General features: G+C 38.9%; 1 protein-coding gene across 3 annotated transcripts in view; it reads right to left on the reverse strand.

Annotated features, from left to right (window-relative positions):
• ITGB3BP (integrin subunit beta 3 binding protein) overlaps positions 1-17,493 on the reverse strand; it is a 40,167-nt gene that overhangs the window by 11,058 nt on the left and 11,616 nt on the right. For all 3 annotated transcript variants that reach the window (XM_067535549.1, XM_067535550.1, XM_067535551.1), the window contains exons 4-7: positions 9,719-9,791; positions 6,073-6,151; positions 4,428-4,521; positions 3,770-3,829 (exon numbers count right to left, since the gene is read on the reverse strand). In XM_067535549.1, the coding sequence (XP_067391650.1) occupies positions 3,770-3,829; positions 4,428-4,521; positions 6,073-6,151; positions 9,719-9,791 (306 nt within the window). The remainder of the gene's footprint in view (positions 1-3,769; positions 3,830-4,427; positions 4,522-6,072; positions 6,152-9,718; positions 9,792-17,493) is intronic.

A 17,493-nucleotide genomic window follows, 5' to 3' on the forward strand; every position in this document is an offset into this window, starting at 1 on the left:
GAAATGTAGATAAACTACTAAAACGTTGTAACTGCCAGCTGAAGTTGCTTCACTCTTTAGAATTTTATCATAGTCAATCTTCCAAATGCTCACTTCTAAACATTCTTTAAAATATGCACAATGCAACCTATATATTTATTAACACACAATGTGTGTGTTGGACTGCCGCAAACTGACTAGATTTCATCTCTTGGCAGCTGCTCTGGAGTTTGCTTACATTTTATTCAAAAACATTTTGTTTACTGTAAATGCTAGTCATGGACAAACAATGATGCCATTTTTTATGCTGATCACACAAAATGATATACTGAGTTCTGCATAATACTGCCCATTGACTAAAGAATTTTCTGTAGTAAGTTGTTTTAAGCAGAGGTTGTTATGTAAAGTAAATAAATGTCATGCCTCACCATGTGATGATAATGTGACATTCCATCTGTATCAAGCCACAGAATAGTCATAGGTTTTAAGCATAACATAAGCATAAGGTTTTGAGCATAACTAATTAAAAATAATGATGAAAAAACCACATCCAAAACGAAAAGGGCAAAGTAAAAAAAAATTCCAAATACTTTATCATGCTTTTTCTGTGCTCCTTTTTCCTATATTTAAGGCAGCAGAAAGAAGCTTAGTCCTTGTTAAAGTTGAAGCTACATTAAAGTTGGTAAACTTATTAAACTGGTGACTATGCATCTGCCCTACTTTCAGGCAACGAATTAAGATTCAGAGTGAAAATCTTGTCTAGCTTGACAGTTGGCTAGGGCCAGTTTCTGTAGCACGAATGGGCCTATCCATTTGTTCCATCGGGGCAGCTAGAAAGCATTCCACAAGAGAGGCACCAACCATCTACCAGCACTGGCCCAAGATGCTCTCCATTTCTTTTCACGGGCCAAGAGGGTCAGAGGTCCATTGTGAAGAAAGCAGCATAGACTTCCCCTCATGCTTTTCAAAACCTCAGCTTGTGCAAATGATCAAATTCTACCAAAAAGGGTGGTGCAAGAGCCAGCAAGACTGTCTTGAATCTGATTTGTTTTCCACTGTAGGAGGAAAATTCCCCACAGCAGGAAGTATAGGGATCAACAGCTGAGCAGAGGCAATCCAGGTTGATTTGATGGCTCTCTATCTGGAACAGTTTCTGTTGGTTGGAACTGATGGTGGACAAAAAGTTTGGCTTTTTTTGCACTCACAACATAGGATAGTAGAAATTCCCTCATTTTAATTTTTTTTAATTACACTTCTCTACATTTTAAATTAATTGATTGGGTTTAGAGCAAGTCTCCTGCCCTCAACATTTTATCTATCATCAGAGAATAATGGGGGAGGGAGGGCGGAGAAATAGGAAGAACACATGTCGGCGTCAGCTAGCCAATAGTTGTGGACCGACTACTAATGGCTACAGTGTTTCATCAGATTATCTCCATATTTGTTCTGAAATGCCCTGGTAGAGAAATATCATCCTCCGCACAGAAGTCCATAAAACCTAAAGAGCCTGGGTTCTTATCCAGATTTTTTGCCCTTCATGTTAGAAACTACTACTCCCCTAGCAAGACTCCAACCATACCTCTATTTTATATGTCTTCCTAAATTCCATCAGGTAAAAGAGAGAAAATTGTTTACATCTGCAAGAAACGTTGTAATGACAACATACTTATGAAATGAACACAAGCTGTAGGAGCTCTAACTTTAGTATGGGATGCTCTTCAAATGTTCTGGGTATGGATCAACTATTGTCTAGACTCATGATGGTGGTTTTTACCTTTGCTACAGAAAGATGGTTTTGTTTTTTTTTAAGTTTAGAATTTGCAGAATGTTGTAGAGATTTTGGCAGTTCAAAGGCCTGTTGCTAGGAACTTAGTTTTGCTTGTAGTACACATTAGAAGATAGTCATTCATTTTATTTATTTATTTAACACAGGAAAAGAAAGGAGGAGTATAAGGCAAAAACAGTGTAGCTGTAAGAAAAACCAAGTCAGTCTTCATATTAAACTCCATTAGAGTGTGTGTGTGTGGGGGGGGGGGGACAGGACAGATTTTAAAAAAGAGATTCTTTCTTGAATGTTTTTTTTTTTTTTAAATGACATTAAATGTTTTTGTTGCCAGGGGAGGGGGGAAGAGTATTAATTGTATACTGTAGCTCTCAGGTTTTGCCATTAAAAGTCTAATTGTGTTTCTTCCTAAAATAAACCAATTGCACAAGAGAATAGAGAACAAGAGATAGGAAAATGCATCTGTCTCTGTTGCTTATAGGTTGGCTGATGTAAGACCACAGATAAAAACTATGACCCCGTTGGCTCCTCTTGGAAACTAGCTATACTTTCCTGGGCCTGGTAAACGTTTGGCTAACCTTTAGCCAGTATTGGAGAGAGGCAATTTTTTTTATTGCGATCAGGCCCCCCAGGAATTTTTAGCTGGATGTGCCCACGCCTTAGTTGGCTAAGTACAGAAAAAGCAAATAGAGAGAGGACAGGAATAATATCACCTAACCCTCATACAGTGCTTTCCATCACTTAAATAAGAGGTCCGTATCATCCTCATTTCACAGATAGGAAAATAAGGCACAGAAAGGCAAAGTGACTTGCCTAAAATCATCCAGCCAACCAGTGGCAGAGCCAGAGCCAGAGCCAGAACCCAGATCTGAGTCCCAATCAAGTGTTCTAATCACTAGGCCACACTGACTCTTAACAAAGACAGGAGTGGAAACTGATACATGCAGAAGCAGGGGTTGTATCTTAGGAGTTGCCCAGGGTACAGCGTTGGAAACAGATACTGTTGGTTGGTTCCCTCTCTTTACTTGATTCCCAATCACATCATCTTTCACACTCAGAAAAAAGATCCAGTGATGAGATGGTAAATGTCTGGTTCCCAGAGTGCAGTGGTGGTTACGCTGGTGATGCTGCTCCTCCAAAGCTTCCTGCTACATTAAGTACCACATGTTTTCCAGAAAAGAAATGCCCTTAAATGGTGGCAATTTTATCTCAAAGTTGTCCAGTCAGAACAAATTTGCAATAGTCATATATTGATGCTTCCTCTCATTTTAAAGATATTTGTCTGTTGCTTTAACTCACTAGACGCTTGGAAGCCCCCAAGCAACAATACATTAATACTAACTCAGTTCACACCCTTCTTAGTTTTATACTTGCCACTTGTTGTAGTTAAAGACTCCTTAGCATTTCCCTTTTTCCACCCCGCAAAGGTATTAATCCTAGTGTCCTAGGACACACTCATTCTCTTTCTGCTGCAGTTTTGATTTAGTTTTTAATCAATTCAATCAGGATTTGCATCTGTCAGAATAAGTTATGAAATGATGTAATATTTAGTATTTCAACATCATCAAGAGTGTACCAGACACAATATAGATAAAGTGATACAGTCTCTGCCACAAAAAGATGGAAGGAAAGTTGTGTGCAAGGGAAAACGGAGGATGAACAGGGGCAACTGGTAGATGGTATGTTTATAAATAAAAACACTAAAGGGCCCAATTGACTTAAAGGCCCTTTGGCTCAGGCCCCAATGCACTACTAATACCCAATTGCCCTCCTGATGCGCTGTTTCTTCAATAAGTGTTTTATACAACAAAACAGGCTACAAAGAAACAAAGTTTCAAAGAATGTAAAAAAAATTAGTTTGGCCTATAGAGGAAGGAACACAAATCTGATAGTTTTTTGCTAAAGGTTATCTGAAGACTTTCAAAAGGAAGTCACGGAAAGGAACCCAATGATTGCTATTAACCATCAAAGCAGATGCTACAGAACAAATTTAAAAATAAATATTACCTCGGGCAGAATGTTTTGCATTGCTCCTCTTCAGCGGCTTTAGTTTTTCGGCTTGATCCACTAATGAATAAAACATGAATTCATAAAGAATTGAAGGTCAAGAAAATTTTACTCTAAAGGTTTTAATGAAACCAGTTAAAGGCAAGACATCTCTTTACCCCCCAAGCAGATGGATTTTTCTTTTTAAAGGATGATAAAAATAGCACACATTGTTGGCTTAAAAATCTGCAAAACCCAAGCACAATTAATGCTCATGTCCCACCCATTTTTTTTTCTTCCAATCTTTCCCTCTGATGATGACATGGCACTTTGTCTCCAGCTCAGAGATGAGAGGAATGGTAATTCTCCCTTTTACGGGCAACAGAAATGCTTGCATGCCCACAAACAAAGGGTGCCATAGGTTCATATAGGCTTGGACATCTGGTTTACATCATTCTCCTGGACCTGGCAATCTCATGCCCTAGCCTGAATGTACTTTGCTTCGCTTTAGTAACATAAACGTAAGACAATATCAAACACCAGTATTCTGTATACAAAAACTATATTTATTACAGTAGCACCTAGTAGTAATGATTGCATTCATGCAAAATTTTAAATGAGCATATCTGGAATAAAATCAAAGTGTCATAGTAAGGGGATAACAATTGTTGAAGCTTACTTAGTACTTTGGTTTTCTGCACTTCAGCTTTCAAGTTACAGGATGAGTTTGAGACACCAATAATATTTTCAAGCTCTCTACTGCCCTCTAAAGCCTGAAAGTAGAATTAAAAACCATATTAATCCTATTCCTAAACCCACAAATTACTAGAGACTAACAGAGAGAGAGACAAGGTAGGTGAGGTAACATCTTCTATTGGACCAACTTCTGTTGATGAGAGAGAAACTTTAGAGCTTACACAGAACTCTTCTTCAGGTATTACCTCACCCATCTTGTCTGTCTAATATCCTGGGACCAACACAGCTACAACACTGCACAAACTGTTTAACAAGCATTTTCAATGCAATTTATAGTTAACAAACTACTCTAGCAAAGGGTAAAATTTTCATAAGCACCTAAGTGACTTATAAGTAAGTGAAAGCCAGTGGGACTTAAATTCCTTTTTCAAAAGTGACGTAGGTTCTTAGGAGCCTAAGTGTTTTTTAAAACATTATCTGAAAACTGCTTCATTTCTAGATAGTCCGTTTTTTAAACAGAGATTCACATCTGATCCCCAGAAAAGCAATTGATACATATAGAAATTTGCCTTAATCTGTTAGTAAAAAAAGAGAATCGATCAGCTTTTAAAATTCTCTTGCATATGTTCTTCAACCTTAATAGTACATCTCAAAATCTCTACCGTATCAATTTTATTAGCAAGGATAAGATTTTATTTTTAAATGTATTTGTAAAAGCAAAATTGAAAATCTTTAATTAAAGGCTAGTGCAAGGGTAGCAATCTGAACAAGTCTTTTTGAAGCAATAGTGGCAGCCTGCATATGTAAGTAAATCAAAACAATTTGAATAAACTGAATTATTTCTGAGGATATTGAAGTATACAAGAGAACTTTGTCATGAATTTATTCAGTATGAAGACTATGAATAAACCACATTATGTGGGTGATAAATAGACATACTGACAGTGAACTGAATAGTATGATGATTTCAACCCAAATAGATGTTTAATTTTCAAGTCTTTTCATACAAGAATAGGACTATCAGAAAGTAGGATTGGATGACAAGGGTTGGATCACTTGATAATTGCCCAGTTCATTTCCCCCGAACCATCTGGCACTGGTCACTGTCTGAAAACAAGCTAGATGGACCATTCCTATGGTCTAAAGAAACGTATGCAGTAATAATGTATAACTAATTGTCAATACTAGTTAGTAATTATCTTATGTAGTGTAATTTCTATACAACCTAGGCACAGGGATACAAGTAAAATTTGGCTCATTTGTTTAAGGGTATGAATTTTGCTTTGGCTGTGAGGTTTGTCCCAGGTTCAAATCCTGGACAAGCCTAGACGTTCCTGTGTCATATAGGTCAGACCAGATGACAATGGTCTCTTCTGGCCTTGGAATCTATGAATAAGACACTTATTGTGCAAGTATACTTTGAAAAGTGACTTTGGGGAAAAAACTGTAAATGGTATTGTGAGAGCTTCTCTATTTGTGCCCATGATTTCTAGGTCAAATCTGTTCAGTTTATATTTAGCTTTCTTTTCTTGCCTGTAAGTCTCAAAGAATAGTGGGTATAAGATTTCATTTTCTTCAAGTTTCTTTTCTAAGTACATTAAAGTTAATGCCAGTAGTAGAAGACAGACCTGTAAACTTGTTAAGCTTTTTCTCATTTTCAGAAATCTCACCAGTGAATTTTCAACTTCAGACTGCAACACCTTAAACCTACATAAAAGGAAAGTGAAATGGTTTAAATCGATGATGTCCACATCCATTGTGAATAATAATTTAAGATGTCTTTCTTAGAAGCTCTCAGCAACAGTAATATCTCAGCACTATGTAAGAAATAGTCTAGCCTGATAAGACTACTGTGAAGTAGGAAAGTATCGTCTTTGTTTTAAAGATGGGGGAACTCAGGCCCAGAGAAATCAATATGTCTACACTGCAGCTGAACAAGCCTCCAAGCCTGGGTAGACAGAACCGTGCTAGTGGGCCTCCAGCTAGAGTGCTAAAAATGGCAATGCAGATGTTGCAGCTTGGGCTCCCAAGCCTAGGGGGTCGGATGGACTTGAGAGCCTGGGCTGCAGACTGAGCCGCAATCTCTGCATCTCTTTAAAAAAAAATAAAAAATGTTGTTTTAAACATGTTCACTCAAGCCTCTCTATTGCGAGTCTGTCTAGCTGGGCTCGGGGCTCTCTTCCCAACTCCAGTGTAGACATACCCAACCCAACTTGCTCATGATCACACAAGAAGGCGGGGACACAGCCAGGAATTGAACCCATGTAGTCTCAGTTCAGTGATTTAACCACTGCTAGCCCATCTTTCAGTCCACAGACATGTAGTAATACTAAATGTAAAGATATTGAGATCATCAGCCTCTAAACTCTGAGTAAGAAAAATCAAGTAGTATGTAATTGAATCAGGTTCTAAATGGCAGATTATTCAGTGTATGACTGACTACTTATGGGGGGAAGGGAGAGTGTTCTTAAGACTTAGAACTGATTTTCTTTGTAGCACGTCAGCACAGAAATCAAAATGGACAAATGGGGAAAACATCCATCCACTTTTCTTTTCCCACAAAAGGAAGGATCACATTGTCAAAGTTGGTATTTATACTCGGCCTTATGGAAAAGGAAAGTTGCTATTATCACATTTCTACACAGCAACAGATGGCTATATAGAAGAGGAAATGCCAGTGTCAGTGTATTGTACAATATATTTTTCCCCTCAGAACATAAAGCGTATGGAAGTTCACATAAAATATTAGTATGTAGGTGTTTGTTTACATATATATGGTTTATTGATCTGTCACTAACTGCTGTTCTCAAATTTTGCAGTTTTTTAAAAACTTATTGAATACAAACATTTACATGTCAAAAGTGATTCTGCTTACTTGAATCGTTTTGTACTTTCAAGATTACCATCACTTGGAAACAATGGTAGACACAGTAAATCCCTGGTCAATGTATCATGGGAAGACTACTTTGGTGTGGATTAAGCATTTTCTGCACTGAAAACATGACATTTGTAAATATTTGTCTAAAGAGATTGACTATTCAAAGATTATTTATTTTAAAGGCCCAAAGGGACCCATTATGATCATCAAGTCTGGCCACACAACCTCACTCAAAACTTTCTGCATCAAGCCCATAACTTTTTTTGAGCTACAACATACTTTTTAGAACATACCTTGACTTAAAAACTTCCAGTAATGGAGAATCCCTAGGCAAATTGCTCCAATTGTTAATTACCCTCTTGGGATTTTAATTTAAGCATGGAAAAAAATAAAATCCTGTTTCATAAGAAGGCACTATGGTGAACTCTTCCATAATTGAAAGCATTTTAATTGATTAACATAGACATTCATTTGTGTCTTCCACACAGATTTAATGTAACTCTAGTAAAACATGGATGCAGTGTAGCTGTAGCCATGTTAGTCCCAGAATATTACAGAGACAAGGTGGGTGAGGCAATATCTTTTATTGGACCAACTTCTGTGGATAGGATCAATAAAAGATATTACCTCACCCACCTTGTCTCTTTAGTAAAATGTTTTCCAAATATTAATAAAACCTACAAGCAAAGCCACAGCTTTTAGTGTAAAACAAAAATTAAACTAGTCATGAAAGGGTTTAAATACCATGCTCAAAACAAAAGATGAAGGTAAATTTAAAATTGGCATCCTTTTATCATAAGTCAAAGCAGGTTAAGTTCCAGTTCTCTGTGGGGATCTACTAGCATGGTCCCATGAGCTTGTGCAGATTGGGAAGCAAGATTAGGGTTTAAGACACTTTTCTGGCATTCTTAAATTATAATGTAGGTATCAGGGTCAGTGTGGGTGGATCCCTTTGCAGGATGGGGCTTTAGTTTTCAATTAGCACTAAATTAAATAGTCACTGAGACAGCTGAAGGATTTTAATTCCTAACAACTAGAGTGTTTCTTATTGTTCTTGTGGGCTCCACTTAAACAATGTTTAGTATCCTGCAATAAAAGAATCCAACACTTAAGCAAAAGATAAAGCATCCAATACAATAAAAAGAACCCTTTAGAATATCTTTATCAAAAGGAAGAGCTCTAATTTCAAGCATAAGAAAAAAGCATAATACTTATGCAAATAAATGCTGCAAATCATAACTGTAGCATGATGTGATCTGTGGCATAATCTGTAGCCCTGGTTGAAGCAAGATTAGTGCACAGTCTGGTCACACACAGGAGCAATAAGGGGACAGAGCATGCTCAGAGAGGATGCAATCTTTGGCTAAAAATGAAGTAGCCACTGAGCCTGTGCAAACTGTAATTTTTCAAAAGCTTATAACTTGGCCAAAGCTGGATGGATTTTCACAGGGATAGCAAAAGTCACATTGACACAGAGGCCAAATTTCAAGGCCCTGCTCCAAAGCAAATAAGCAACAGAGATTTTCAAAGAAAAGGTCACTCGGAATTTAACATGGGCACAACAACATGCTCTTCCTTAGCTTCATTCTTGGAATGAATGGATGCAATTTCCTCCCAAAATTCAACCTCCTGGACGGACATGAAATTCAACTGACATGGAAAACTTCAACCAAACTGTTAAAGTTTGGCAAAATTATAAGCAACAGAAAACAGTCTTATAATGGGCAGTGTCAGGCAATCTTAATATGTATCACGCTACCAGTCCCATCTAGAATATTTACCAATTCTGACTCCAATTCAGCAAAACACAAAAACTCCTTCCTTATGCACTCATGTCCATTCCTGTTTAGCAAAGCACCTGAGTAGCCAGCTAACTTGATGTACCTGCTTAAGTGCTTTGCTGAACTGAGGCCTATAAATGTTCATCACTATCAAAAGGCTTATGTACTAAAATGAGTTTGTAGCAAGAAAAACAAGATTCTTCTGGGAAAGTTTTAGCAAAATTAGTACACAATTGAAGTCAGAATCATTGCGATGAAAGGTATCAAAATCAACCACTAGAATTTAGCAATGACTCTTTCCAAAATCTACAGAGCTTGCACATATGAAAGAGTTTGGAAAGATAAAACACATTCCTTCATGTACCTTACTTACAAAATTGCTTAATACACCATTTTGGGGGAGATTTCTAATAATAGGTATGGGAGTTAAGTTACCAAATCACATTGAAAATCAGAGTTGGGTGTCTAACCTCTTAGCTGCTTTTGAAAAGCCCACTCTATATAATCTCAAGTATAAAAGAACAATCATTCTAAGTTTTATTTCTCTAAGGAAATAGTCACTTCCCTCATAACTGAAAATGATGCAATTTTATCACCACACACTGGTATACTTACTTATTCTCTTCTGTTTGAGGCTGCCCTCTTCCAGATAAACTGATTTCTGAGTCATTTAGCTCAGCTCTGTCTTCTTAGTAGTATATATTAAACAAAGAAAAACAAAAATACAGATAAAAATGAAACAGGTATACTATACAGGTATTGTGTGAAGCAATAAAAGAGTGTTAGCCTGCATCCTGACTACTGAGAAATCTTAGAAACAGCTTGCTTTTGAAACAAGGATGACTGTCCCATGAACAAACATGCACTTTTTTCTTCTAATTTGTCACCTTAGTGGCTTCTGTAGCTTTTCGATGTAGATAATTTAGAACTATGGTATCAGTGACTGAAATTTGGTATGATTCTGTCAGGTATTAGAAAATCAAAAACTGTTGAACATCTTGTTTAAGAATAGTTTTCAAAATGCAGCATGTTGGAGAAAAAATCTATGCCTATAAAACATTGCTATGACTGAAAAGTAAAACCTCCACTTTCTTTAACAAAAAGAAAGCATGTGCCTCTACCCTGAGCCCCATCTTGTAAGCAACTAAAAGGAGACAGTGCAACTTCTTTCCAAATGCTCTGATATAGTACATTGATATAACCGTATTGTAGCCAAGTGCCTGTCATACGGCAGCATGTGATCAACAAATCACATGCTAGTTGCTGTTACTGCATAACAATTCGTATTTCAATGTCCAGATTGTTAGAGCATTTGCATGATTCTTTCAAGAAATGAGAGGAGGGTGGGAATCACCGGAAAACTCTACTTCTATGGCTTTGCTAATTAAACTTGAGCTCAGATGTGGTGCAAAGAAAACAAACTGCCTTTCAGGTAAGAAATCTGTGATGCTAGCTGAGCAATTATAGATCACAAGCTTTAGATTGGTATACTGTGCAGTCGAATCAATTTAACTTGATCTGAAAAAGTTTTTCAATTGATCAATCAAATGGACAAGAACTCAGAAAGCTATTGTAGTACTAAACTAAATCTACTGCCTCTTGATTGGTATCTGCTGGTAGTATACTTATATTGAGGGACATAAAACTAACCTTAATCAAATACTATGTAAATCTCCTTTCAGTATATTTTCACGATATCCCTACCAATACCACTTTAGGAAAAAAGTTACATCTGAAGACAATTAGGTACACGCTTTGTATTGTATATCAATTTCTATATTGGCTTTCTAAGGAAATACTACACTAGCTCATGGACCCCCGGAATCACTGTATAAAGATATTTCCTGTGAGATTTTAGGACAGAGGCGGCAAAATATACAGTCCATCTTTAATGTATTTAAATTTCTCTTCCATGCACTTCAGGTGCACAGCGAAGAGCTTTATGATTATTCTTTCTCACCAATGATTTATTCTGAAGATTTTATAGAAACCCACCATAATGCTTTTATAACAAAGATATAATTATTGCATGAGAATCAAAAGTTCTCAAAGCTAAAGCCAAACAACCAGATCTAATATAGTATTGTCTTTGAGTCGAGCCCCTACAAAAATGAAATTCTATCCAGATAAAATAGTGTCTTCACTTCTGTTAGTTGGGGATGGTGTTCCAATAGAAAAATTGTGCCAAATGGCAACAGATCTCTCTTCTCTGCCATTCACGTTCTTATGTCAGTGACCTGACTGCTCAGACAGTGAATACATTATTTACAATATAAATATGGTTTAAAGCACATTTATGAAAGGATAAAGAGAGAGAACTAGTTTTTTATGATATCTTCAACCATATTAGTGACTATCATCACTATGAACCACAGAATAAACTATTAATTCAGAGATTTTGTTTGGTTATTTACATAGTACTTTAGATGTACTTTACATATGTGCAGGAAAAAAGTCCCTGCTCAAAGGATCTTAGTCTAAAACAGATTGATACAACACAGGTTATAAAGCAGCAGCATGAGTGGCAGCAGACAGCACTGGAAAGGATAGTAGGGATGGAAGAATAAGTGAAAGGGTCAAGTTTTAAGGAAGGATCTGAAGGAGGAGAAGATAAAAGCATAAAAACCATGAGAAAATTTAAGCTAGATTTAAATTCAGGAAAAATAAGTTCAAATTCATATGACTTCAAGAGGTTTTGCTTCATGTACAGACAAACTCAGATCTTCCGTCTTCAGACTCGAATCCTCTCTTCTCTTTTTCTATTTGACTGATTTTGGGGGATGGGGTGGAGAAACAATAGGTTTATAGTGACTTGTGGCCCAAAATCAAAGGGTTTTTCCTTATTGAATATAACCAGTTTCCATAGGGGAGGACAATCTTTCTCTATACTGCAGCTTTCAAAAGATTGCTAATTGCTAGAAAAACTTCCCTCGTCGTTTGTGGCATTAGGACTGTCTCTAGAAAGGGTATAATATGGCATCTCTTATAAATTAATACACAAACTGCATCTGCAAGTTTACTGGAAGGAAACCTGAACATTTTTAGGATCCCAGATCTCCAGCAGTATCATTAATAAAGCCAGAATCATGAATGTAGTTCACATTCAGGTAACTACAAATTATACCAGAGATAGAAAAAAATACATATCTAGAACCCCAGAGAGTAGAAGCTTTCTGGAACTAAAAGTTGCAACTCATGATGGTTGCTTTGCACCATACAGCCTTCAAAAGCAGCTTCTAAGTTAAACATCACAATGACCTAGATTCCAGCTACATCAGAGACCACCTCTCCCTGTGTGTCCCATTACTGTAGTTGCAGACTAGGGGAATACTTTAGCAGTCTGTCCCAAGGGCTGAATTTGAAGGTAGTGTGCAGAGTGAAGTCTTCTCAGTTGTGAACCCTTGGCACTGGAATTTGCTCCGAACAAATATCCATCAAAGCCCAATCTTTGTCACTTTTGGGTGTAATGTCCGATTTCTCTTTATTTAGACTTTCTCCTAACTATTGGACTCTCTTTTTCCAAGTCAGTTGGTCCCCTGATTAAGTTATCACTCGGATCTGCCATTTGTTGAGAGGAGAAGATGCAAGGGTGATACATGGTATTGTTCTCCGATACAGAATAGCATATCTTTTTTACTTGGTTACGTCAGTGTTGCCCAGACAGCCTTAGAAGCACCTGTGATATGTCAGTCAAGTTTAGTGTCCACAGCTCTTACAGCTCAGCAGACCAAATCAAATACTGTGCGTCATTCTTCTATTTCCAAAAATAATAAAGATCAGTTTTTGGGGTTTTTTTTGGCCCAAACAAGTTCATAAAGAAGCACTTTCATCCTAACACACACAGCTTTATTCCTAAAACATATTATGGTATCTCATAGCCTCTGTAAGGTGGAATTCATCCTAGGGCAGAGGGCTTGCACCAAGCTGTGGGCCCTTAATGTGGGCTTAGGAGTTGCATAGGTACCAGTGCAGGCTCTATGCCCTGGGTGGATTTTATCCGTAGCTATTATATATAGCCCCTTTTTGACATTAGAAGTGGCCCTGCCTTTCCCTTGATTCAGTCTAAAGGTTAAATACTTACTTTTATTGTCACTGGCTTTTAAATGATTGCATGTAAATCTTTAGGATGGATTAAGTTTTTTAATTTTCATGTTTTGTAAACTGTACTGAGATTCCTAAGCATGACAATGTGCTATAAAAGTTTGTTGCTCTACTACAATAGCTGAGGGCCCTATCCCCAAGTTATTTAAAATTTAAGCACTTGTAGCAAATTGGCCATCAGTTACGAGACTGACATTACCACTGGACCAGTGATATAGAAGGGCTGAACCCTAAGTGCATTTGAAAATTAGTAAAATAATGTAAAAATGAATTCTAAAAATATACTAGCCATTAATGAAGAACTGAAGGCATAATATCATTTTATACAGAAATTTATACATAGGCCATGCACTTCAAGGTAGTCTGCCAATGCACACCTAAGTTATCAGGCAGCGCAACAGAGCATTGCAACAATGAATTCTTGATATCATGAATGTGTACTTACTTTGGGGTGGTTAGATTCTGAAAAATACAGTATACTTTTAAGCAACTGTAGCATGCCCTAGGCATTTAGACTTCTTGAGGGCTTTACTTAGTCACTCCTGTTCCAAAGAAAAACAATATTTATTTACTCATGTTCTTAAATAGACAGCGTTTATATATGGAACTTCTTGTACTTTGTACAGTGTAAAAAGAAGTCTTTAAAGCTAATATTCATTTTGTAATAAAATTGTCTACTGTTGTATTCTTACATTATTTAGTAAAATCCTAAAACATTTAAAATAAAATTTAAAATTTCTTTAGGGGAAGAGAAGCGGTCGGTTGAAAGGATGTGATGCAGCAATCAGTCTTTGCCACCGTTTTGTAGCTATATGAATGTAGAAAAAGGTAGCTACTGCTCCATTACTGAATAATTATCCATCTAAATGTCAGCTTTGAAGATGTGATCAGTCTTTTTATGAGCAAAAAGAATGTTCCCTTATGTCCATATTTAATTTCAGTATGGAAATACAGTACATGCTCACCTTTTCCACTGATATCTCAATACACAAGCATTTTAGTCCTCAAGGCATTTTTTTCCTTTTCATAAAAAATAAGGTATATAATACAAACCTAGAGTTGTGCAGCTCTGCAGAAAATTGTTTAACACCTGCAGTACATACAGACATATATGTATGAATTGAGGATTGTATTTGCCCACATCCAAATGAAAGAGCTTGTCAGAAATGTAAACGTATACACAAGGGCTAGTCAATAATATTGTATATTTTAAAAGACCCATCCTGTTACTTTTTTAAAAAAATTGTAAAGCTGTATATAATGCTAACATCAGGTATAAAATTAATGTATTAACCTTCTGGGGTATATCTCCAACAAGGCTGAGGCACAGCTTCATTATCTGTAGGCACCCACAAAATCTGCAACTCAGAAGAACAAATTCCTCTCTTAATTGCTTTCTAGGACATGGCAACACTGCAGATGAGTCCTCCTCATCTATCAGTCTGCCAGGATGTTGCCAATTGGGGGACAGGATTTCTAGCCCATTGCCTGCACCCTGGGAGGAAGAGAAAAATTTCCCATATTGAGAACACCCAAACTAGAGCACAATTATGGTTAGTGTAGGAAGCCGCTGTGGCCTCCCCCGGAGCAAGAGCCCGAGGAAGGGCGCGAGTGCCCTGATTGGACCACCTCACGTCCTGCCACGGACTCTGCCCAGCAACAAGGGACCCGGGCCGTGATAGGACCACCCAGCCAGTCCAATCAGCGGCAGCGGGGCGGAGCCCCGACAGGAAGGGGAAGTATAAAGGCCAGGCCCCTGAGCTCAGTAGGCCCCAGACTGCTGCCAGAGACAGACGTGCGGCCCTGCCCGCAGAGGCCTAGGCCAGAGCCGAGCTGCCGACGAACCCCGGCCCCACCTGGGCCTGGATAGGGCCTTCCCGGATTTGGACCAGGCAACCCGGCCAGGACAACTGGGCCGAGCTACCCCGAGCCTGGGCCCGTGCTCCGGAACCACCGGACTGGGCCGAGACCCCGGAGCAGCCCGAGTGGCGGGCTCCACCGGAGGCCGGGCCGGATCTGGAGGAACTACCGGCCGCCGAGCCCCTCCCTGAGGTGGGGCAGGACTTGGAGGAGCTGCCAGAGGCCGAGCCTCTCCCAACCTACAATGACCTTGAGGAGCTGCCCCCTGAAGAGGAACTCCCCGCCTTACCTCCGGTCGACGAAGAGGAACTGACGGCGCTACCCCAGGCGGACTATCTTCGCAGCATGGAGGAGGCAGGTACTGGGGTCAGTGGGGAGGAAGTAGCCCAGGGACAGCCACTGCCTGTGGCTGAAGCTGCAATATAGTCGGTGTGTTGCGGCAGGAGCCCCGCTGACACAGTGGTAGCCGCTTCTGCCACTACTAGGGCCCTGGGCTGGGACGCAGTGGAGACGGGTGGGCCTGCGTCCCCTACTCCCTCCCCTTCCCCTTTTCCCTAGCCACCCCAGGAGAATCTCTCTCCTGACGGCTCAAGAAGCCGTAGCCTCGACCGCTGCTCACCCTGCCTAAGGGTTGGAGCAACTGACCCCTTGTTCGCTCGCCCAGATTGGGGGTCTGAGTGATAGACTGGGTGCCCACCCTGCCTAAGGGTGGATTGCTAAAGCTGCTCACTCGCCAAGCGCAAGCTATTCCCCTATCTGTAGGAAGCCGCTGTGGCCTCCCACGGAGCCAACGCGCTTACAGTTAGCTTACACTGCCCTCACTATCTAGTCATTTTGCCTGAGGCTGATTGCCTACTGGGTCATTCTGGATTGGTGTACATAGTAGTGCTGACACATCATGGAAAACAATGACCACAGTATGAGAAATGTGCTTTTCCATTAAATGACTACTGTCATTATGGACAAACGACGCATGTTTTCTGATCCTTCCATTCTTGTGGTTCTTCTCTGAACCTTCTCCAATTTATCAACATCCTTCTTGTGTCTAATGCTGGTGCTCACAATTCAGTAGTCCAGCAGCGGTCGCACCAGTGTCAGATACAGAGGTAAAATAACCTCTCTATTCCTCCAAGATTCTCTTGTTTATGCATTCCAGGATCATGTTAACTTTTTTGGCCACAGCGTCACATTGGAAACTCATGTTCAGCTGATTAACCACCACAATCCCCAAATCTATTTTGATTGACTGCTTCCCAGAATACCGTCTCCCATCTTTAAGGATGGCCTACATTCTTTGTTCCTAGATGTATACATTTACATTTAGCAATGTTAAAATGCATATAGTTTGCTTTTGCCCAATTTACCAAGTAATCCAGATAGCTCTAAATTGTGACCTGTCCCTCTTCATTATTTACCTCTCCCCCAATTTTGTGTTATCTGCAAACTTTATCAGTGATTTTGTTTTCTTTCAGGTCTTTGATAACTATGTTAAATAGCATAGGGCCAAGAACCAATCCCTGCAGGACCCCACTGGAAACACACCCACTTGACGACTCCCTATTTACAATTACATTTTGAGACCTATCAGTTAGCCAGTTGTTAATCCATTTAATGTGTGCTATGTTAATTTTAGATCATTCTGGTTTTTTAATCAAAATGTCACATGGTACCAAGTCAAAGTATATTAGACTTATACTAAGTATGTATTTACTAAGTATATTAGACTATAATAGTCACACTATTACCTTTATCGACCAAATTTGTAATCTCATCAAAAAAGGCATCAAGTTAGTTTGACAGGATCTATTTTCCATAAACCCAGGTTGATTTACATTAATTACATTACCCTCCTTTAACTCTTTAGTAATCAAGTCCCATATTAGCTGCTCCATTATCTTGCTTGGATCAATGCAAGGCTGACAGGCCTATAATTATGCAGGTCATCCTATTTACCCTTTTTAAAAATTGGCGCAACATTAGCTTTCTTCCAGTCTTCCGTTTGGACCGTGTAATAAAAAATTCCCCCACGTTGGCTTTCTAACTTTTAGAGTTAGGAAACTGTCATCTATAATGTTTAGAAATCCCAAGGATGTTTTAATACTGACAGCATGAGACCTCCAAAATATGTCACTCAAATTCAAGTCCCCCATGATCATGCAGTTTTCCCCCCTATACCTGATAGATAGGTGCATAAGAAGGTGGTCATCCTGTTCCCTCGTGTGATTTGATTTTCGGTAGCAGACACTAATACCACATCTTGTATATTATCTGGAAGGGCATTGATCCGTAAGCATTCAAGATCATTTTCCTTTGAGTTATCAGTGACGCAGAAACAGGCAATGCCTTTTTTGACAGACTGCCACTCCCTTTCCCCTTTTGCCCACTTAATCCTTCCTAAATCGGTGATAACCACTGTTTTTAAACTTTCC

The sequence above is a fragment of the Emydura macquarii genome, unplaced genomic scaffold (genome assembly GCF_026122565.2).
Source record: "Emydura macquarii macquarii isolate MOO-44397 ecotype Brisbane River unplaced genomic scaffold, CSIRO-AGI_Emac_v2 contig_3506, whole genome shotgun sequence".
Classification (NCBI taxonomy): domain Eukaryota; kingdom Metazoa; phylum Chordata; order Testudines; family Chelidae; genus Emydura; species Emydura macquarii.